This window comes from Acomys russatus, chromosome 3 (genome assembly GCF_903995435.1).
Source record: "Acomys russatus chromosome 3, mAcoRus1.1, whole genome shotgun sequence".
Lineage (NCBI taxonomy): Eukaryota > Metazoa > Chordata > Mammalia > Rodentia > Muridae > Acomys > Acomys russatus.
The window spans coordinates 41,750,475-41,773,451 of NC_067139.1; the positions used below are offsets into that span (position 1 = coordinate 41,750,475).

Genomic DNA, 22,977 nt, shown 5'->3' on the forward strand with positions numbered 1-22,977 from the left:
TAAGATAATTCTTTGTAACAGCACATTGCAACCCGGCTGGAGAAAACCACCTTGCTTTCTCACACTCCGCTGACAAGTAACAAGCTGCTTAGTTACAAGTGTATGCAGGTTCTTGGGAATAACTTGCTTTTCACATTTGTTTCTCATCCATAATACGGAAAACACTTGATCATGTGAGGGTGCTGGGGAACATGTTTTCCTTACGGATACTCACGGTAATCGTTCACTTAAGGAGAAATACGGTGTAACCACATCATGATTTTTTTATACTGCTTGGAAGATTTTGCTGGGACGTACAAGCTATGGGAAAAAATAAAGTGGTTGGAGCCTGTGCAGCTTGCTCCTTCCACCAGATGTGCATACGTATATATGTATATATGCACACATGTGAAGTGGCTGGAGCTCGCTCTTTACAGTTTGCTCCATCCAGCCAATATGAATGTGTGTATGTGTGTGTGTAAATTTGTTGGAGGCTGCTCATTGGAGTTTGCTCTATCTATCCAATGTGTGAATGTGTAGGTATGTATGTATTATGTATGTATATGTGCATGTATGCATGTATGTGTGCATGAAAGCATATGTGCATTATGTATGTGTACGTGTGAAATTGTTGAAGCTTGTTGGAATTTGCTCATTGAAGATTGTCTTCTCTGTGTGTGTTTGTGTGTGTGTGTGTGTGTGTGTGTGTGTGCACGTGTGCATAATCTTTTTTCTCCTTTTCTCTAGTTGCTGACTACCATCATAGTGGCCTGCGCTGGCTCCTATCAATGGCAGCCCCCGCCAATTACAACTGGTTCCAGTCTAGAGACTCAAGCTTTTTACCCTCAGAGAAAAGTGTGCTGGGTGATCAGTCACCGACTCTACACCCCACCTCAGTTTACCCTTGGTGTTGAAGCTGGCCTTCAACAACCTATATTATCTTAAATATATATTTTTTTTAATCATTGATTTGGGAAATGTATAAATCCAAAACCTACTTTAATAATTGGTTTTCCATTTTAAAAGGTTTAGAAATGACAAATTTAGGAATAAGCAAAGAGACACAGAGCAGCCACAAAGCACCGAGTCCCTCAGGAGCTAGATCATGTACAGTCTTTGCAGGGTTTGTTTATAACAGCAAAATCTTATCTGTTAAAGCAAGCATTAGTTGCTGAGTTCGTTCTGTCTAGTGATGACAGTCGCCCTTGCCCCAGGATGGCCAACCCTTGGCAAAGTGTCACTCATCAAACAGTTTGACTTCCTGCTAGTATTGCCCCAAGCCCAGGAGGACAGTTAGCTTGTGAGGTGCAGATCATACCAGTTTGCGAGCAACTGCACAGCAACTCACGTCCTCTGGCTGCAGCGAGATCTTAGTGCACCCATGAGACACAACTGAGAAAGGGGCAGCTCCAGGGGACATAGGCATCCCACAACCAGCACAACCTTAAGCCTGGGAAGCTAGGCTTTTTATCACGCTCAGATACTGGTTTTGTTTGTTTGTTTGTTTGTTTTTGTTTTTTTGGTTTTTCGAGATAGGGTTTCTCTGTGTAGCCTTAGCCATCCTGGACTCACTTTGTAGACCTGGCTGGCCTCGAACTCACAGCGATCCGTCTGCCTCTGCCTCCCGAGTGCTGGGATTAAAGGTGTGCGACACCACGACCGGCCAGATACTGGGTTTTTATAAGTTCTACACACCAAGTTAAAACAACAATAACCCGAGCTTGTTAAAAAGATGACAAGATAAACTCAATGTTCAATATAGCTTTTATTTAACTTGATAAATGTAGAATGGGGGTGGTCTCAAGGCAAATTCTGGATTATTTCAGCCACAATCCACAGTTCACATGATTCTGAAGAGCAGTCTTATCTTCAGTAATTCCACACAATTCACCTCCACACAAGTACGTCTAGAGAAAATTCATTTTCAACACTCTATAATTTAGATTTTGTATTTGGACACACTTTGAATTTATCTACTTGATGCAGGTGCCACAGGAGATAAAAATTCATGCAATGAAACTTGGGTTGTTTTTTTTTTTTTAAATAAATCAATCATTTGATAATTCAATGCTATAAAGAGTACATTGAATACCTAAAATAAAACAAATGCCAATTGTATTATGAATTAATAATATATTTATTGTCTTGAAACTAAACAGGCTCAAGTTCCTTTTTGTCTTCTTCGAGTCAGTTGTCTAAAAGCTTGTCCCTTTCAAATTTCCTGTATAACAAAACCCAAGACATTTCATTTCTTCTTGGCAATTAACAAAAATGGCAGAAAAGTTCAAGGCAGGTGTGTTCTTGATACCTCAGAGTCAGAAAGGGCTTCTTCTTGGGCAGAAGGCTCACAGTCACCTGTGTTCTCAGCTAAGTCAACCTCTAATTCGTCATTGCTTTCTGCACTGTAGTCAACTTCTTCAAGGAACCGAGGTTCGTCTTCATCCAAAACGTAAGTGGTGGGGCTGCAGCCAAAGCAGAGAACACACACAGCTTCGTGAGAGCAAGGCTCTGAGGCACCACCTCACACACGCCAACCTTGACCTCAGTAGCACAGCAGCTCGTACTAACGTGGAGCTTCTGTCCAAGCGAACAAGGCGAGAGGGTTTTAGCACTTGAATGCTGCCTGTTTAGGCAGTATGGGCTGAAGCAGTCTTTAGTGACACTGCAAGCGTGCACACACAGCACACCACTGGGCAGACGGGAAACGGATTCTCTCAACTGTTACTTCAAGAATGTCATCAACACACATGCTTTAAAGGTTTATTTTAACGTTCTATTTTAATCCCTGTAAATTGGGAACAGGTAATTCCAATGGGCTGTGTGAGAAGCTGTGACACCTAACTTCCTCCTGCAGGAACGCATTAACGCCACCTAAATCTACAGAGGGACTCCCTGCTATGAGATGGCCACAGCCACATGGCCAGAGGCCATTGATCCAGAGGGAAAATGAAACACAACTGACCAGCCCACACCCAGACTGACTGCTTCCCGCTGGGACAGGGATTAGGTGTTCGTGCCTTGGAGCCTTTCTCTGTGTAGTGAGCGAGGGATGAGAACAGTCTCCCCTCACTGCTCCCCAACAGTGGGTGGAAATGGACACATTCACACCACGGAAGCACTCAGGCAGACTTCACACCCTCAAGCTGTGACCAAATAACATGAATTTCATATGCATGTTTGCTTACAGGCCACTTATTTCTAAAAAGTGATCTCTGACAGGTAAAGCAACTAAAGGTATAAAACTAGACAAAAGAAAAACTTGTCTGTCCAAAGAAGGAGAAGTGCAGGTCACTCAGCTCTGGAGATGAGAGAACCGCAGCTGCGCACGGAACTCCAGGCCAACACGCCGGAGCAAAGAAGGTACGTGGACCCTAGGGCTGCAGTTCTGAGAGGAGAGAGTAAAGCCTGTGTAGAAAAAGCACTTTCTCCCTCCAGAGAGCTTTATTTACCCTTGCAAAAAAAAGGAGAGGGGGAGCATAACTGCAAGCTATTTTCCTCATACTGTAGTGCAGATAAAGATGCTGCCTGCCTTGGAAAATGAACGAGATTCAACAGACCCAAGAATTACAAGGACAAATCCCAATTTTTACTATGAAATTTAAATGTTTAGTTATGGACCTGATACCTGGTCTTGGCCAGCAGGAAGATGGCGAAAAAGACTATTCGTTTTGGAAATGACTGTTTACTATCTTTCTTGCTTTTGAAATATAATAATCCACTCCCCCTTGACTTCAGGAAGTCCCAGGTGACACTTAAGAGGCTGAGACACAAAAGAAGCCGAGAAGGGAGAGCGTGCTCGCTTAGTTCTTGCTGCAGACTGAGACGCAGAGAGACGCACAGCAATGCTGGCACACAGGCTGTGGGAGGGCAGAGGACGGGGCGGCTCCAGGGAGGTGAGGACAGACGTGGAAGATGGATGGTGTTGAAGAAGACCTAAAGCCAGCAGATGTCTAACACGCCAGCCTACTGTAAGAAAGGAGGCTGGAACCAGGTCCTTTGAAGGAGCCTGCGGTCAGAATAAGGATTTATGGGGTGTGTATGAAGGCAGACAGCAAAGCTCATTGACCAGAACCTCAGGAAAGGCCCGCCTTCTCATAGCTGTTGACCGGTGAGAGGACAGAATGAGAGAAGAGCAGCCTCTCAGATGGCAAGGACTTGGGAGCCTCAGACCCAGAGGGCAAGCTCCAGAGAAGCGCGGCGAGACAGGCAGGGCTGCAGCACCTGGTTCCCTCCTGGCGGGTCTTGGTTCACCATCAGTGGATGAACAAACCTGGTTCACTCATCAAAACTCTGTTCTCAGGGTCACCTGTTCTGGTAGAGCATGCAAAGAACAGGACATGAGGCCACTCCTCTTAGTCCACACCTGTGGCCCTCAATGGTCCCTCAGACTCTTATCTCTCCAGACTGTGACACATTTTGCTCCTAAGGTCAGCCGAGTGAATTCTTTCTCACACTGGGGCAGGGCAATGCTATCAAGACTGTGTGGAGTGCAGGGATGTCGATCTGTGAGAGCATGCAGCTCTCCATTTGGCCATGCCCCAGCCCTCACAGTATAATCCACACTGCCATTTTTCACTAGCTGCCTCTGCTGCAGTCAGCTGTGGAGAGAATTCTGGCTCTGCCTTTCGGGTCTGCCTCCCTGCTCCCTGTCCCAGCTCTCCACTTGAGTATGCCCATCTGTAATGCACATTCTCATCAGTTCCAAATCCAAACATGTAGCCTGATGTCACAAGATCCTCTTACACACAAATGCAGTTGCCAGGGATATGCCATGGTGGTCTCAGGTGTACCACAGATGCCACATGCTGAAAACTCACTATTGTCCTACTGAGTCTGTTCTTCTGCATTCTCAGATCCATGCATGCGGAAAGTTACACAACTCAAACTTCTCCAGAAGAAAGCCAGCCTTAGTGCCCTGAGTGTTCCCTGGCAAGCCTTGACCAAGCAAGCGTGTTTTCTCTGCACAACATGTACTTCCCACTTTCTCTCTCAAAGCCTCATGTTTCTTTCCAGAGCACCGCCTGGCCTCATCTCAGCTCTCCCAATGCCTTGCCTGGACTTCCTTTTCTCCGCATTTCCTCTGCATTCCATCCTGCCACCACATGCAGCTGAAGCCACCCACTTCCACGCCTGTTTATTCAGACACTAAACCAAAGGTCAGGAACTGTGACTTGCCTATGTAGATACCTCGTGTAGCCCCCAGGAAGGTCCAACAACAGTTTTCACAAACCTCAATACTTACTGAATGTAAGAATGTGATGTTAGACTCCTACCTGCGGTAGGCCTTCCCTCTCAGACACCAACAGGTACCTTGCTGCTCACGGTGACTGCCTCTCACTAACAGACTTCTAGGTGCCAGGTTTCTTATCCTGACAAGTGAGTTTACATCAAAGGGGGTGTTTCCTGTTCCCCACCCCATTTGTTACTTCCTGCCTGGGAATCAAAGCCCAGCTGTAAGCCTGTGTTGTAAAACCACTTGCATTCTCAACACGCCACAAGGAGAGGGCCCACTTCCTCTCCAGGGCCTCTGGTGATATGGCCCGGACTAGAGCCCACTGTGCTGTAGTCTGTCACCTGCTGTGGTGTCCTAACCCTTCTAAGAACTCTCACAATAACCCACGTGACCTCCTGCTGAGCCGACACCTTTCAGTGAAGCAAACAAGATCATCAGCACTTGCAACTTGCCATCCCACCATTTCACTTTAGCAGCTAAGTTTTCAGGCACAAGGCCGAGCACAGAAATTCACTTCCTTTTGTTGAATTTTAGTGTATGTTCTCTGCACTTTACAACTTAGGAAGAGTCTTCACATACACTGCCTAACATACTCACAACCACCTTCTCTTTCATAGGCAATACATGTGTGTTACATACATACTTGCAAGCATATACAAGCTTGCACACACACACAGAGGAGGTAGGCAGAGCTACTATACAATACAGCTGACCAAAGAATATCTATCTGGAAAAAGAGAAAGGGACTGATAGTTTCTGATTGGTGGCAAGGAGAGGGGTGAAGGAAAGAAAAGAAAAGGAAAGAAAAGAAAAGAAAAGAAACAATGCCACTAAGCTTCAGCTATTACATTAACCAAGGCCAGTCCGCCTAGCAGAGTGCCAAATGGTTTAGATCACCCATCATGCACCGTCTGGGAGTTTTACTTGTACACTCAGAGGGCATCAGTGTCAGTGCATGCCACGGGGCTTAGAGGAGACTCTCAGTAAGAAGTATCAGATGGCGACACTGGGCAATTCGGAGCTGCAGCTACAACTGTACAATGTCATCTAGCTCTGATTCTCTCAGCAAAAGCGCTACTGCTTTTGTGGTATCCAAACATAACAGAAACTCAGAATGGGTAGACAAACTGGGGACCCCAAAGAGCTCCCGGGAGCAGTGGGCTGAAAGGGAGAGGCACACAGCAGAGCTCGCGCTCCTGGCATATTGCAGTGAAAGGATACAAAGCAAAGTCAGCAAGGGAAAGTGCGGGGTAAAGTCCAGTGGGAAGCAGGGCAAAGGAGACAGCTGCGAGGGGCGGGGTGTCATCAGAGCGCCAGCAAGTTCAAAGGACTGCAGGGACAAGCCGGAGTTCAGAGCTGCCACGTTTCCTGAAAAAAGGGAGTTGCAGAGAGGTGACCCCAACATTCGGCAGTTTTCCCAGAGGCATTTGACAAACTCTTAAGTGACAAGCAGTGCAAGAAGCTAAAAAGTAGTACAACAGTAAACACAAACAGAAACAAAAAAGCCATAGAAATGCTCTGGTGGTTTTGTGATGCCAAGGAGAGGAGAGGGGTCCTGGGCTTTCCACTGTGACCTCTGGGGGGCTGCCACTCAGAACGCCAGGAAAGGTGAATCAAGAGTCAACTGAATCTCACATGTTTTGTAATGTTACCTCAAGCCAGCTCAGTAGCTCACTGGGTTGGAGCATCTAGTCCCTGAAGTCGAGGACAATGGGCCCTCTGATCTGTATACCCTGACGCCCGGCTGGCATTTGAGTAAACACTGTCAGATGTGGCAGCAATGCAACTAGAGAAACGCCCAGCAGAAACAGCTCTAGTGTGTTAGTTACCACACGGGAACTCTACAGTAACTGCGATCCCAAACAGATGACAAGACGGAGAATCCCATCATCTCCTTTCTTAAATAATAACAACCACATTCACACAGCTGACGCTATAGCTCAAGGGTCTGAAACTCACTTAGGTTGGAGCTGAGAGGAAAAGACTGAAGCAGAGATAAGCAAGTAGACAGTTCCAGGCTTCAACAAAGAGAGAAAGGAGGACAGGATGCACCATGTGAACTAAGCCTCCACACGAGTGAGTGCACATGACAGAAGCAATAGCAAAAAGCTAAAGGCTGTAGATTTTCCAAAAACAATGAAAGACTCAAAGTCCACCAACCCTCAAACTCACTGCTAAACTACTCAAATAAGAGAACCCAGAACATGTACACATGCTCTTCATGGGCAAAAGCCAACCCTGGCCAAGGATTTCTCAACAAAAGGAGCAACAACGAACAAATGTGATAAATGAAATAATCTGCTTACAGCAGACACACACAGATGTGCACGCACACACACACACACACACACAGAGGCACACATGTATTATATGGGTATCCACGTATGTAAACACATGAACACAGAGTTTTGTCTAAGAGAACATACGAACAGCACTGGACATTGATATAGACGCTCTTTTAAACCATCAGTCACCAACAGATCAGCCTGGAAACAGTGCTATCCAGCCTCAGGAAAAACTATCCATGAAGACGAGCCTGTGGTCCTGCTGTCCCAGAGCGGGGGAAGCCAAACAGCAACATGGACATGCACAATCATACAGAAGTGGTGTGCAAGAGGGGAGGGGGGCCGTTCTGAGCAGCAAGGAAAAGTAATGGTAGTTACAATTAAAGTTGAATTAAACTTTAAATGATATAGCCAACATGTACATGTATCTAGAAAGATGAATAAATTAAAAGTTTGATGAGAAAGAGGACATGGGCATAGCTGTAAAGCAATCCCAATGGGAGGGGACTTAATTACTAACAGAGAAAAACTACATTTGCAATGGGAAACTTTAGCAAACCATCCGAACAGGTGACCAAAGGGAAGGTTCTAAAAAATAGCGGACAGTAAAGCTACATGGCATACCAGATGCACAAGAAGAGCTCAGCACTCATGGCACTCTTGCCTAACACGAAGCCTCAATGCACTAAGAATTAAGAGATGGAGAGAAACTCAGATTTAGCACCTGTAAACCACAGAAGCATTAGGATACAAAAGTCGGGGGGACATTAGAAGCTTGGGCAAAACTGAGACAGAGAGAGAAAAGGATGGAGGCCCAAGGGGAAAAGTAGCTGATTGCTCAACAGTTTCAAGTAAATAAACAGAAGAAAAGAAGGGTGAAAACACACAGCAAAATCCTCCCATCTCAACTGCAGACTGTTAAAGAAATACACCCCACAGAAACTGCAGAGTGCAGGGTGTTTTTATAGACCCAGCAGTGAGAATCAGACTGCTCAGCCTGCTCCTGTGCCACATCCTCTCAAGAGTCTGACACAGCACAAGCTCCCTGAGCCCCCAAGATACAACCTGAAGCAAACACACTTACAAGAGAGAACAGTTACTCTGAAGTGCAATTTGACATTTTAAATGCAATACAGCAGTAACTAGCAGTATAATTCTTCTGAACAGACACTTTTCAAAACATGTATTTCTTCCTTTTGAAAGAACGAGCCTGTTTGTGGGAAGGTCTAACGGTGACCATGTGTGGGTCCTCTGGACTATCTGAGTTCAAGTCCGCGTCTGACCTTTGGGGACAGCTGATCACCTCCACACTAGTCGCACTGTGTGGGGCGGGCATGTATGGCGGCCAGAAGGGCACTGAGGAGTCAGGTCTCTGCTCCCACCTGTACCCAGGTTCTGGGAACTGAACTCAGGTTGTCAGACTTTCAAGGCACCAGGCCATCTTGCCTGCCCAAGAGCATCACAGTGGCCTCGGCATTTGCTTCCACTGTGGTTTAGCTGATGCTTCCAGGAACAATGGCTGCTAGTGACTCTGTGGTTACCACACCCACCAAGAGCCAGTCTGTTCCACTGCACGTCAATCTGCTGTGCTGAGTCGCACTCAGTGCGCTAATAAAGTAACACAGCCACGAGCTGACCCTCAGCAGCAGAAACCAGGGGTCTAGAAAACAGAGTATTCTTATCTGCACACACTCACCAGGAGACAGGACCCTGCATCTGACAGTATGACAAGAATTTTAATATTGGACTGTTAAGCTCGCAAATGGTTCAAGTGTCATGTACAATACATTTTAAAAGAAAATACTATTTTAAGAAACATTTGACAGAAATAAATTGTCAACTGTATGCTAAATTTAGCAATTTCCAATATATATTCAGGTTACTGAACAGCCATCTGATATATGTGAACACCAACAAAATAAACTCTCTTTTGAAATAAAAAACATGATTCCAAGTCTTCTTAATTTAGATGCTATCTAAATGCAATGTTCTGTACTGCTTGAATTGGGTGAAAAGTGAAGTGCTGTAGTCACTAAGAGCAACATTCAGAGCAGAAGGCCCTTACTCCAAAGTCATTCAAACATCAAATATTACAATTAGAAAGAAGAAGTAGACATGTAACCCTAACCATATTAACTGCAAACATGCTCTTGGCTACCAAAATCGCCAAGCTTGCCTACTGACTATTCGAGGAAGAAAGAAAGAAAGAAAGAAAGAAAGAAAGAAAGAAAGAAAGAAAGAAAGAAAGAAAGAGGAAAAGAGAAAGAAAGAAACTAAGAAAGAAAGAGGAAGAGAGAAAGAAAGAGGGAAGGAGTGAAGGAAGGAAGGAGGAAGGAAGAAGGGAAGGAGGGAGGAGAGGAGGAAATGAAGAAAGGAGGAAGGAAGGAGGTCGGGAGGAAGGAAGGCAGGAAGGAGGAAAAGAAAGGAAAGGAAAGGAAAGAGAAGGAAAGGAAGGAAGGGTGTCCTACCTAGTTACTTTACAGCTTGATTCAATTAAGTCATTTTCAAAGTCAAGCAGGTTGGAGGGTAGATTATATTCCAACGAAGAAGTCAGTCTTTTCAAACGCAATAAACCAACACAGAATTTTGCTCCCATCTCTTCCAATTCTCGAGTCCCAATCTGTAAACCCTAGAAATAAAGTAAAGCACAGACTTCAGGACCTTTGCTCCCTTAATGGCTGCAGCTCATTAAAGTTATATCCAAAGACATTACAACTACATTCACAAAACTGACATACTGCTATAGCAGCAGGCAGCACAGTAGGAAGGTCTTGCTCATCAAGTACAGTATCTTACTGATGCTCTTTGGCAGTAGGGTTTGTTTTTAGAGACAAGGTCTTACCATGTACCCCAAACTGGCCTCTCTCCCACCAACCTCTGCACCCTGCCTGCAAGGACCACTGGATACGCTACAATACCTGGCTCTAAGCGAGCATCCTAAGACACCGGCTCGCTCTAGCTGCTAAAGATTCAGTCCTGAACTCTGCAATAAACACCTACTCCCCTCACCATGATGCACGTCACTCTTTACCAACACTCTGAGGGAATAAAATAAACGAACAGAGAATTTTCTGACTAGATCAGTCTTCCCAGCAGTCCCTGTGAACTCAGCTTCGCTGTCAGGGCTGAAGCACGGGTGTCAGTCAGGGTTTTATGCAGTTCTGAACGTTATCTTACAGACACTTGTACAGTGCTAAGTGAGGAAAGTGAAATCAAAGTATCTAAAAGACAATGAACTCAACAATAGATCATTTCCTATGTTCCATGCCAAATGAGAGTGCCTGCTTGAATTTTTCTACTATATCAAAATACAAGTTATGCATTAGCCCTAATCACTTTTTTTAATTGCTTCTCAGCTGTGCAGCATAAGTTTGTCAGATATTAACTGCCACCATAAAACCACAGATACTGATTGTAAACTATATGATTATCATTTACTTCCCAGATAAAAAAAAAGTGAACCTCTAAACAACTGAGGGCCTTCTACCATCACAGCTGTAGGTGTGGTCAGAGCAGACCCTAGCAAGGATGGACCACAAGACGACTCTTCAGCAGCCAGCCTAAAGGATTCCCATTCTGTGTGCACAGCAGGCAAAGCCGGCATGGCAGGCACTTTACCTAGAAAGCCATCTGTCTTCCCAACCCACATATCAAACATTTAAAAACCTGGCTTAGGAAGAAACATTTCTCTCCATAGAGTTTTAAGTCAATGAGAATTCTGTCAACTAAATCACATTTTAAAAATGGGTAAACGTATTTGGTATCCATTTTGTCTTTACAATTTTGTATGTTTGGGGCTGGAGAGATGGCTCAGAGATTAAGAGCACTAGCCCCTCTTCCAGAGGTCCTGAGTTCAATTCTCAGCAACCATATGGTAGCTCACAACCATCTATAATGGGATCTGAGGCCCTCATCTGGTATTCATGAAGACAGAGCACTCATGTACATAAAATACATAAATAAATCTTTTTTTAAAGTTTATATGTTTATATATTTAAAACAAGTAGGCTGGTGGGATGGCTCAGTGAATAAAGACACTTGCCACCAATTCCTGGGACCCACCTGTTAGAAGAAAACTGATTCCACATTGTCCTCTGGCCTCCAAGTCTATCTCTGTCTCTGTCTCTCTCTTTCTCATACACACATGCATATATCCACAAACACGCATATATATATACACATATATACATGTCTACACACACAAGTATGCACACATACACATATATACATACACATAAACATGCGTAAACACATACATACATATATACACACACACATACACACACATACACACATATATAAATACACACATGCACATATCCACAAATATGCATACATGTGCGTGTATACACATACATATCCACATGTACAAATACACATACAAACATGCACAAATAATACATACATATACACACACACATACACTTACACACTGCATATACACATATATAAGTACACACATGCACACACATATACACACACATCTACATAACCATGTATGTACAGGCACAAAAGTCACACACTCAAAAATCTAAACATAACTAATTACTAATATACTTATTTTAAATTCATAAAAAAATTTAATATTGAATCTACTACATTGGTGGGAATTTTTATGATAGTGCACTATTTGTGTAGCTCCTTATGAACTACTAATTAAATGCGTGATAATATGTGCCAATGTGCTTTCTTTAAAATTATGGGTGTAAATAAAGTCTAATAATTAAAATTCCTTAAAGATTCCTAAGTACGTGGTTTAAAGAAACTAAAAATAATGAAAGGCAGGGTCAGGAAGAAGTTCAGAGGGTAAAACTAACTGATCTTCAAGCACAAAGACCAGAGTTCAAATCCCACACACAGCATTGTGTGCCTGGGGCAGATAAGAGGGACAGGTGGATTCTGGGAACTCACTGGAAAGCCAGCCTTGCTAAAGGGCAATTGTCTAGATCCTGAAATGACAGGTTTGTGTGTGTTTCAGTGAGCTCCTGGTCAAGGGCGTTAGGGAGGTGGAGAACCACTATGACTGAGGAAGACACCTGACATCCTTTTCTGGCATCCATGCAAATTCAGGCACACACCCTTACACACCCACACACATGCACCCTTCACTACTACCCAAAAACTCACTGTTGATATTGTGTCACTTGGTCCCACTACTGTGAGTTACACATGTAGCTCAGTAAGACAAATGTACATCAATGAACACTTGAAAACTGTGAGCGCATATATGAAAGAAGGCAGCATCAAATATCTCTACAGCTAAACACCTGGGCTGGAGAGATGGCGCTGTGGCTAAGTGTGGTTGAGAGTGCTCAGCTCCTGGTCTTCGCATGGCACAGCTGACTGCTGCATGGAACTCCAGTCTCAGAGCCTCCTTGGGCATTGCACTCACGAGCACACCCACACAGAGACAACACGTTTAGAATGAGCTGCGTGTCTCCAATGCTTTACCTTGTATCTCCCCTGGTCGCAGCCACACAGCGTGCTCTCCATGGTGTAGCTCCTCTGAACGCCTATTTCTCGCCACACCACAACCCGAGCTGTGGATTCTTTGGATTTTTCCACCACGAAGCTACAGCTGCTCATGCAAAATGCTGGGGCAATGTGGCTCAGTATCTTAGGTAGAGTCTGGAAAGTAAAAGTGTAACCCAGAGTTTATTAATTCAAATAAACACTGCTTTATTTTTAAGTAGCTGTGTCCCTCCCCCTCCCCTTACCTTCTACTAATTTAGACTTTTCTGCTGTTATAAATAGTAGCAAGCGATGCAGAAAGTATACTTTTATAAGCATTTACAGAAACATGGTTAAAAATATAAAGAAAGGAACTAGAGAGATGGCTCTGCAGTTAAGAGAGCTTGCTGTTCATGCAGAGGACCTGAGTACAGTTCCTAGAACCCACATGGGTTCTGTCTAGAACTTCTCTGACTCCTGTGGGCATTCAAATGCACATGTGCAAACTCAACACAGACACACACACACAAGCCACAGGGTGGCTCACAATAAGCTGGCACTCTAGTTCCCAGAGACCCAGTGTCCTGTTCAAGCCTCCACTGACACTTGAGGCACACGGCACACAAAAAACTCTCACAGGTATACACATACATATAAGTAAAATTGTAATTCCTAAGTAAAGCAGAAGAAAGATGTGGCTATGAAATCTGCTTTCAATTGAAGTGACTAAAACTTCCCAGAATACCAGAATATTTTCACAGTAAGGGAAGGCTGTATTGGTGTTTGGAGAATAGTACATGGAAAGGCCCGGCCAGCTGGTTTTTTCTTTTCTTTTCTTTCTTTCTTTTTTTCCCCCTAGCTTTTTCCAGTCTTTGGAGCCTCTTGAGATTCACTTTCAAACATCATTTACCTAGATCTAAACTAAGTATTCTCTATTTCACCTCTGTATCCACAAGTTCCACTGGTACAGTTTACTTAATGTGGCCTAATCGAATCTGAGCCATCTAAAGGTTGTCACTGTTCACCGACCACTGACACATCAGACACTACATATTCTGAAGCTCTCCTTCACTGGTGTTAAAGGTTCTTCTCTTCGATTCCTTTCCGTATGCTGCCTGCCTGCCTTTCTTTCTTTCTTTCTTTCTTTCTTTCTTTTTCTTTCAGAATACTCAATCCTGAGAGTATCTTCGAGGGCTGGAGAGATGGCCCAGCAGTCAGTCAAAAGCATTTCTTGTTCTTTCAGAGGACCTGGGTTTAGAACCCAGCACCCACAAGACAGCTCACAATTGTCTGTAACTCCAGTTTCAGGGTTTCTGATGCCCTCTTTTGGCCTCTGCAGGCACTGCACACAAATGGTGCAGATACACATTCAGAGAAAACATTCACACATAAAATAAAAAATAATATATCTTTTAAAAATATTTCTTTAAAAACCACTTCCCAGCAGATTCCAGAAAAAGGTTATTTGTGAAGCAAATATTGAGTACTTTAGGTTTTTAACAGCATCTTACTTCACTTCCACACTCACTGACAGTTAAGAGATAATACTCATTTTGATATGTAACCTTTTTTAGAAGGATCATAAAACTCATAGCAATTCCTCCTGAAATAATTAATAGTTTCTTAAAAGCAATCAAAGATCAACTGGGAGGCAGCAGATATATAAGGGAAAAATTCTTAATCTCAACAGCAATTAGATTCAGAAGTATTTGGGGATAGACTAATAAAATATCACACCTATGTAAAGAAATTTTATTAAGAAAATGAGGCTCAAGAAAATAGAAAAGCAAAATTGATGGACACAGATGCTCTTAAGTAAATTTCTCATTTACTTTAGATTCAGCTCATCTTACTCAAATCTCAAGGTTAATCTACAAACAAATATCCTAGAATGCATACACAGGGAAGAAACTGACAGGACAGACAAAACCCACCACCAACACAAAACCCACCGGCAAAAATGCCAAAGGGATAAGAAAACTTGTCAGAATTCACCATGATTAAATTTATGTGGTACACAGAGAAATAAACTAGAATGCCTCCAGGGACTGGGACCCTCCAAGCACATATGAGCACAGAATGTACATGTAGCGACCCTACAAAAATAGCAAGACGTAAACATCAAATGTGATAGTTCATGTGTGCTAAACTTTTCTTATAGCTTACATGCATCTGAAATCCCAATACCCATCAACTGTCTGCACTACTTACCCTGTATCCCATGTCTTCCACAATGTCGCAGGAAGTCGCATTGTCATGGGTATGCCACACTGTCTCTTTGATGCTGCAGCCATACATGAACACATTCTTTTTTCTTGAGTGGCCATGGTAATCACAATACACCTTTAAAAGATCATACGTTTTAACAATTATAGCCTTGACTCTATACATGTCACATCTCACAGACACTTTGTGAGCTCTGCCAGGATGGTCACATTAACCCTTTACAGAGATCAGAGCTGATGTTAACTCTTGCCTCTAAGTTCTGAATTTATAAAATTTCATTCCACATACAAAATTACTTGTCCTATAAACAGTTTTGGATTTTTACATTCAAAGTTGTCAAAAAATGCTTTACTGGGGGGCTGGAGAGATGGCTCAGAGGTTAAGAGCATTGTCTGTTCTTCCAAAGGTCCTGAGTTCAATTCCCAGCAACCACATGGTGGCTCACAACCATCTATAATGAGATCTGGTGCCTTCTTCTGGCTTGCAGGCACACATGTGGGCAGAAAACTTACTGCACAAATAATAAAAATAAATAAATAAATATTTAGAAAGAATGCTTTACTATGGTTTTTACTTTGATAACTTTGAGGATGAATTAAAACTAAACTCTGTTGCCAAGATAAAATTTAAAATTTTCAGATTCATATATTACCAGATAAATGCAGGTAATATCAAGCTCTGTCTCCTTTGGTCTTTTCGTTTAAAAGAACCACCATTTAGTAATAAATAAAACCTAGTTTGGGGAAGAATTTACAATTAATGTTCAAATTGCTAAATCCTTGAAAGTCTCCTAGCAAACCACAAGTTACACTATTCTTTATCTCCTACTCAACTTAAAAGAAAATAAATGTGATTCTATCTCAGTTCTGCCGACATTGTCATTACAACCTCAAAATGGCTGCTAAAATATTTACCTAATTTAAAAAAACACGAAAATGTTTTCATGAGAAAAAAATTCACAAAACTTTTAAATAAAGCTTTAAAAGCATCCTTTTTAAAAATGAAAAACAACACGTTAACTTCAATCCTCCATTTTTCTCTTTCTGAATGCAAGATTAGATCATTTAGACACTAATATAAAAACAGAAACATTCTAATCGAAACTGGCAAGGACAGGCATGTATGAAGCCTAAGTCAGTGCCACATCATCCCTGCTGTTTTTACAGGTTTGCCCTGGGGCATGAGTTTCACAGCTAGAGACAGGAACATATATGTACAGCCGTGAAATCTGGAAGATATACGCCCTTGTCTTTGTGTTGGCCATACAACAGGTTAAAGTCTAAAGCACATGATCTACCTTAATATTTGTAAACAAAAGTTAAAGGTTTATACAAATTATTATAAACAACAAGAATATACTACTAACATGAAATTAACATCTAGCTTTTCTAATCAGAAAATAAGGGACAAGGTGCTAACTCACTGGGTTCCAGGAAGCTTAGAAGTACAGGCTACCTATGTGTGAGCCTATGAGAGGCAGAGACATCCCAAAGGGCATCCCAAAAGAAGCCCCTGGAAATCTAAAAAATATGTAAGGGAAAGAGTCTTGGAAAAGAGCAGGGAAAAAATGTGAGAAACAGAGAGCAAGAGAAGCACATCGCCAGGAAACAGTCCCTGGTAGGCTAAGAAGTAGGAGTGGCCTCCAAATCAAAGTCTGGCAGTCCTGCCCCCAGGTTATGCCCGTGGCCCTCAAGGCTCAAATCCAGTCATGGGTTTTGATGGTGATTCCTTTAGCAAATGGATCAGTGGTGGTGACTAGAAATCCCATTTTGTCAAAACATGAGATTCAGAGGGTATTGGCCAACAGCTGTCTTGTGACAAAATCTGATTTTTATTTATTTTTAATATATTTTATTAATTTATTCATATTACATCTAAATTGTTATCCCATCCCTTGTATCCTCCCATTCCTCCCTCCTTCCAACTTTCCCCTTACTCCCCTCCCCTATGACTGTGACTGAGGGGGACCTCCTCCCCCTGTATATGCTCATAGGGTATCAAGTCTCTTCTTGGTAGCCTGCTATCCTTCCTCTGAGTGCCACCAGGCCTCCCCATCCCAAAATCTGATTTTTAAAACTGAGCTATCCCTGGACCCAAAACCAACAACCAGCCACAGGGAGGACGCAGAGAAGACGCTGTGGACAGAAGCAGGGCAGGCTCTAAGGGCTGACAGGGCCAGGCAGCAGAGGCCAGGAAAAGGCTGCGTGCATAAGGAGAGACAGCCCTGCCCTCAGCGCCCAGAAGCATCCGGCAGGGAAACAACCTGGACTTTGTCAGCTCTGAGCCCCAGGCCAGCAGGCGCAGCCCTATCTAGTGTTCATTCACAGAGCAGGTTCCAGGGGCATCCGCCTGGAACAGCAGCAGCTGCTGCTATTTGGTTAGTACTCAGCACATCGTCAAAATCTGAAGACAGGCCCTCTGCTCTGCACTGACCTGAGTGCTGTGACTGCTTCACACACTCCTCCTGAACACAAACACTGGCAGCCTCAGGAGGCTCAGGGCCTTCCTTCGCACAGGAGGGGGGTGGGGCAGGGGATGCAAAGCTACAGTAGCCAGCAGAGGGCCCTGGTCACCAGAAGGGACACTCCCACAGTGAGGACAGCTCTAGGGGACAGCAGACTCAGACTCAACAGCAGCACAAACGACAGGAAAGACACAAGTATGCAGTCAACTTCATTTCTGTGAATGTGCCTGGCAGTCGCCAGTTCTCAAGGATTCAGACATCAGTGGCTCCAACAGCTGGTCTTCTGATTCTTGTGATCTGTCTTTTGTCCTCTTGTAAGCCCTGCCCCTCTATGTATACGCGCCACTGTATTTTAGGCGCTTTCACTGGTGGTCTCATCCATACAGCCCTCAGACCCAGCGTCTCCTGTGCGGCCTCCGCCATCCTTTTTCTATACTCTGCAGCCCGGACTTCAACTCTTGTGTTTCTTACTTCCTTCTTTACACTTACTTTTGGTTTTTAATTTTCTTGTAATTGAGAAGGCCCCTTCCCTTCTTCCTTTATCTTTCAAATCTCTTGCTATTTTTTACTCTCTGCACCTTTATCTCTAACCTTGCTTTTCCTCTTTGCCTACCTGTCTTTTTCCATTTTTTTCAATTTATTTACTATTTCCTGCTTAGCCTAAATCATTTTTAACTTAGCATACTGCCCCCATTTTCAGGTGTTTGGTGATGTGACATATTAGTGTGCTGTCCCTAGCTTCCAAGGTATCATTAGAGCTCCTGTGTGTTCATGTTGTTACTGAAATGGCAGCTGGCTTCCTTCCCCATGAGTGGGGCTGGGGATTGAGGCTTCAAGGGTAAGATGCTCAACAACAGGATCCACGCCTGGCCCCAGCCAGAAGAGAAGACACATCCAAACCAACAGAGTCCAAGTGCAACAGAGAAACCCAAGAACAAGCCGTGAGATCACAGCTCCTCACTTCTGAGTTCAAAGATTATGGAATACACAGAACACAAGGTAAGGATTCCAAACGCTGAAGAAAGTGAACACAGGCATAAAAGAGGCTATCGTGACAGCAGGTAAGTTCGGTCTGTTACCTGGAGAGGAATGTCAGCCACACAGAGGACAGTCAGACAAACCCGAGAAAACCAGCAACATACATGAGAAAGTCAATAAAAAAAGAAACCCTGAGATGTAGGGGGGAATGCTATGTTATGACCCACAGACTTGACCAAGTATGAAAAAGAGCATGGAGGATGGAAGGCAAGGCTGGCAACGTACTATGTTCAAGCTTCTAAAAGGAAAACAAAACAAAAAACCAGTATGAGCTCAACTTCTCAAAACTGTGGAGCATGGTCAAGAGACTAAGCTTCCAGGGGAGGAAGGAACTGGCATAAACACTAAAGGCATAAAGAGTCTTTTCAATGGAATTGGAGCAGATAATTTCCCAGACTTTGAGAAACCAACATTCAAACACAAGAGGCATTTGGAATCCAAAACATACATAAACAGAGAACTTCCCCAATACTACTATGGTCAAGACGTTGAAAATACAATGCAACAAGGCAATCTTAAGATCTGTAAAGAAAAGCATCCACTCACCTTCATTGGCACAAACAACAGAAGAAGAGTCAATCTCATCAGCAAGCCCCATGATACATTTAAAACCCTGAAAGCAACTGCCGACCAAGACCACTCTACCCAGCACCGCTATCTTTTTAAAAATGAGGGGTAAACAAAGACTTTTCACAACAAGCACAAACTAAGGCAGTTCATGACCACCAAGGCAACCTAAGATAGCACTGGAGGAAGAAGACAACGTGACATCATGAGAACACAGGAAAGAGGGCACTGCATGAGGAAGAACTAGAACACAGTAAACCAGCACACTCCAGACACCAGGAGACAGAATGCCAAAAAAATATTAATCCAAACAACCTGGAAGGAATTATAACACACACACACACACACACACACACACACACACACACTATATGATTCACTGGCAACTCTACCAAACTTTTATGAAAGAGCTGATACAATCTTCCAAAGCAGAGAGGGGGGAATGGAGCCAACTTCATTCTGGAAAGCCATCACCACACCAAAGCGGAATATGGCATCACAAACCTGAGCAAACACTGGAGGCCAATTTCCCGAATGAGCACACTTGCAAAAATAATCAATAAAATCCTTACAAAACAAACTCAAGAGCAGGTTACGGTCAGCCACGTGACTAAGCTGCTCTTACCCTGTGACTAAGCTGCTCTTACCCTGTGCAGGCCAGTTGAACACATGTGAGTCATTGGTCATAAATGACTTGGGGACAGAAACTGCAGACAAAACCTCCGGCAGGCTCAACTCTCCTTCACAAAGAATGTGAAGAAAGTAGGAATAGCAACACCGCTATGCTGTATGAAGCAGCCTGCAAACGGTATTACACTAACTAGGGGAAAAGTGAGAGCATTTGGCACAAGGCAAGGGCGCCCACTCTCTCCACTCTATTCAACAAAGTGCTCAGAGCCTTGGCTAAAACAACACAGGAGAAAGAAAGGGACACAAGTAGAAAAAGAAGTCAAAAATGCTCCCATTTGGAAAAAGAAAAGAAAAAAAGCAAAAGCAAAAGCATTCCCTGAACTTAGCAGACTCACTATCTTGCAATGGGCAGCAAAGTCAAAGAAGACACAACCAGCACAGAAAAGTTAGCATCTTCTCCGGGTGTCGATAAAAAATTTGCCAAGAGAATAAGAAGGAAACTACCCCATTCATAGAAACTTCAAAAATAAATAAATACATGCCTAGGAATAAACCGGACTGAGGAGATTAAAGGCCTCTACACAAAAACTTTTAAGACATTGAAGAAATTAAGGGGGACACTGTAAGATGGAAGGAAGGACTTCCATATTTATGGATTGACAGAATTAACATTGTGAAAGTGATCTGTAGAGTCAATGCACTCCCCAACTTCAGAGAAAATTCCAGTGCCAATCTTCACAGAAGCAAAAACCAATCTAAAATCCATACAGAAGCTCAAAATGACTCCAAATAGCTCAACTGATCCTTAGCAGAAAAGCAAAGCGATGGTAACAAATCCACCATGGCATAGGCATAAACACAGGCCTGAAAATGAGCAGAACTAAAGACCCAAAACAGGCACAACAGTTACAGGCAGTGGCAAAAAACATACACTGAGAAAAGACAGTTGTTATGGTTTCAAGGAGAACAGTTCTCATCAGCTCACATATTAGAATACTGAGTCCCCAGTTTATGGAACTGCTTAGGAAGGATTAGAAGGTGTGGCCTTACTGAAGATGTGTCACTGGGGGCAGGCTTTCAGGCTTTAAAAGCCCAAGTCATTCCCAGTGACCTCTCCGTGCCTCATGGTTGTCCCTCAGCCACTGCTCCAGCACCATGCCTGCCTGTCTGCTGTCATTTCTCTACTGTGGTCATGGACTCTTAACTCTCTGAAACTTTAAGCCCCAAATAAACTATATTCTAAAAATGGTCTTGACTATGTTGTTATCTGGGTTTCCACATCTAGAGAGGCACATCTGCACCTCACAGCTGGCACAGAATCTGTCAAACAGATCAAAAGCCCAAAGGAGGAGACCTGAAGCTTTTAGAGTACTAGAAGAAAGCTCTTCAAGAAGAAGGCATAGGCAAGGACTCAGAGAGAAAAGGAAACAATTCCAAGTGGCTCAGCTCCCAGCGCCCACACTAGGCTGCTCACAAGTTCCCAGCACCCACCCTGGGCTGCTCACAAGCTCCCAGCACCCATCCTAGGCTCCCAGCACCCACACTAGGCTGCTCACAAGCTCCCAGTGCTCACACTGGGCTGCTCACAAGCCCTGTAAATCTAGCTCCGAGGGACCCACACCCCCTGGACCCAGTCAGGCACATGAATACACATCTTATACATGGGCACAAACACAAGGTTTTTTATTCTTTAAAGTTTTAAATTTTCTTTTATTTAATGTATATGGATGTTTTGCCTGTGTGTACATGTATACACCAGTGCAGACACGATGCTTAAGGAGGTCAGAAGATGCTGGATGCCTTAGAACTACAGATACAGATCATTTTGAGCAGCCATGTGTGTGCTAGAAACAGAAACAGATCCTTTGAAAGAGCAGGGGTGCTCTTAATCACTGAGCCATCTCTCCAGCCCTAAATCTTCTGTTTGTGTCTTTGGTTTTGGCTGGGGTTTTTTTTGGGGGGGGGGGGTAGAGAGGATGGGAAGATCTTTGCTATCTACATCTCAGAGGACAAATATCATCTAAACACTATAAAGAATTTTTTAAATTAAACACTAAAAACTCAATTCATCTACTCAGTAAATGGTAAAATAAACCCTCACCCTGCCCTGCCCCCCAAAAAACAGTTCTCAAGAAAGAAATACAAATGGTTAATATATACTTAAAATCATGTCTGGAGACCCATATAGTGAAGGAAAAAAATCCAACTCCTACAAGTCGCCCTCTGACCTCCACAACTGCACTGTGGACAGGTGCACCACTCCTCACATATTGAAGATAAATAAATTAATTAACTTTTTTTAAAAGGAATGTATAAATCAAAGCTGCTCTGAGATTTTATCTCATCCCAACCAGAATAGCCATCATTAAAACACAAATGACACATGGTGACAGGGATGTAGGAAGAGGACTCCTGTTCACTGTTCAGAAATGAAACTATCAGCATGGATGTCCCTCAAGAAAACTAAAGACAGTGGTACTGTGTGAGCCAGCCAGAGTGCTCCAAACCAACACACTTGGGTGAGGAATTTTATGTATTTGTAAAAGCAGATGCAACTGGAAATCATTATGTTAACTGCAATCAACTAAACACAGAAAAAGATACTGGTATATACATGGAACCTAGGTTTAAAGCTGTGTTTGTAGATGTATAACTAATATATACTGTGGGAAGGATCGTAAGCTTTGTCACAGGTGAAAGCAGTCTTGGCGGGCTTTGCCCTTGGACACACCAAGGACACTCCCTGAGATTAACCTTGAGATAGACTGGGTGGAGCCATCCTGGGCCTGGAATTCAGGAAGGGTATGGAGAGACTCAACCTGGACTAATGTGTTTCTAATCGACCATCAATGGGAGGCAGGCAGGCAGAAAGGCGAGAGGAGCAGCAGGTTCAGACCGGGCTTGAGCACACATGGATCCGGAAAAGGATCAGCGAACAGGCCGGACTAGTGCACAGACCAGAGACACCTAGGGACCTGTCCCGTGGAACAGATACCAGAAGGTTCACTCTTTTTTCCCTTTAACCTTTTTTCCCTCTTGTGTAAGCTAGCTGGGTTGTATAATAAAGTTTAATTGTTACGGAACAGAGCCAACAATATGCACAT

General features: G+C 43.4%; 1 protein-coding gene across 8 annotated transcripts in view; it reads right to left on the bottom strand.

Moving 5' to 3' along the window:
- Positions 1-1,708: 1,708 nt before the first annotated feature.
- Positions 1,709-22,977, bottom strand: part of Agtpbp1 (ATP/GTP binding carboxypeptidase 1) — a 114,770-nt gene continuing 93,501 nt past the window's right edge. For 6 of the 8 annotated variants that reach the window (XM_051172711.1, XM_051172719.1, XM_051172709.1 and 3 more), the window contains 4 exons: positions 15,160-15,291; positions 12,949-13,125; positions 9,966-10,126; positions 1,709-2,441 (listed from right to left, as the gene is read on the bottom strand). In XM_051172711.1, coding sequence (XP_051028668.1) covers positions 2,264-2,441; positions 9,966-10,126; positions 12,949-13,125; positions 15,160-15,291 — 648 coding nt within the window. In that variant the 3' untranslated portion in view covers positions 1,709-2,263. The remainder of the gene's footprint in view (positions 2,442-9,965; positions 10,127-12,948; positions 13,126-15,159; positions 15,292-22,977) is intronic. The other 2 variants (XM_051172727.1, XM_051172732.1) reach the window with 2 other exon arrangements.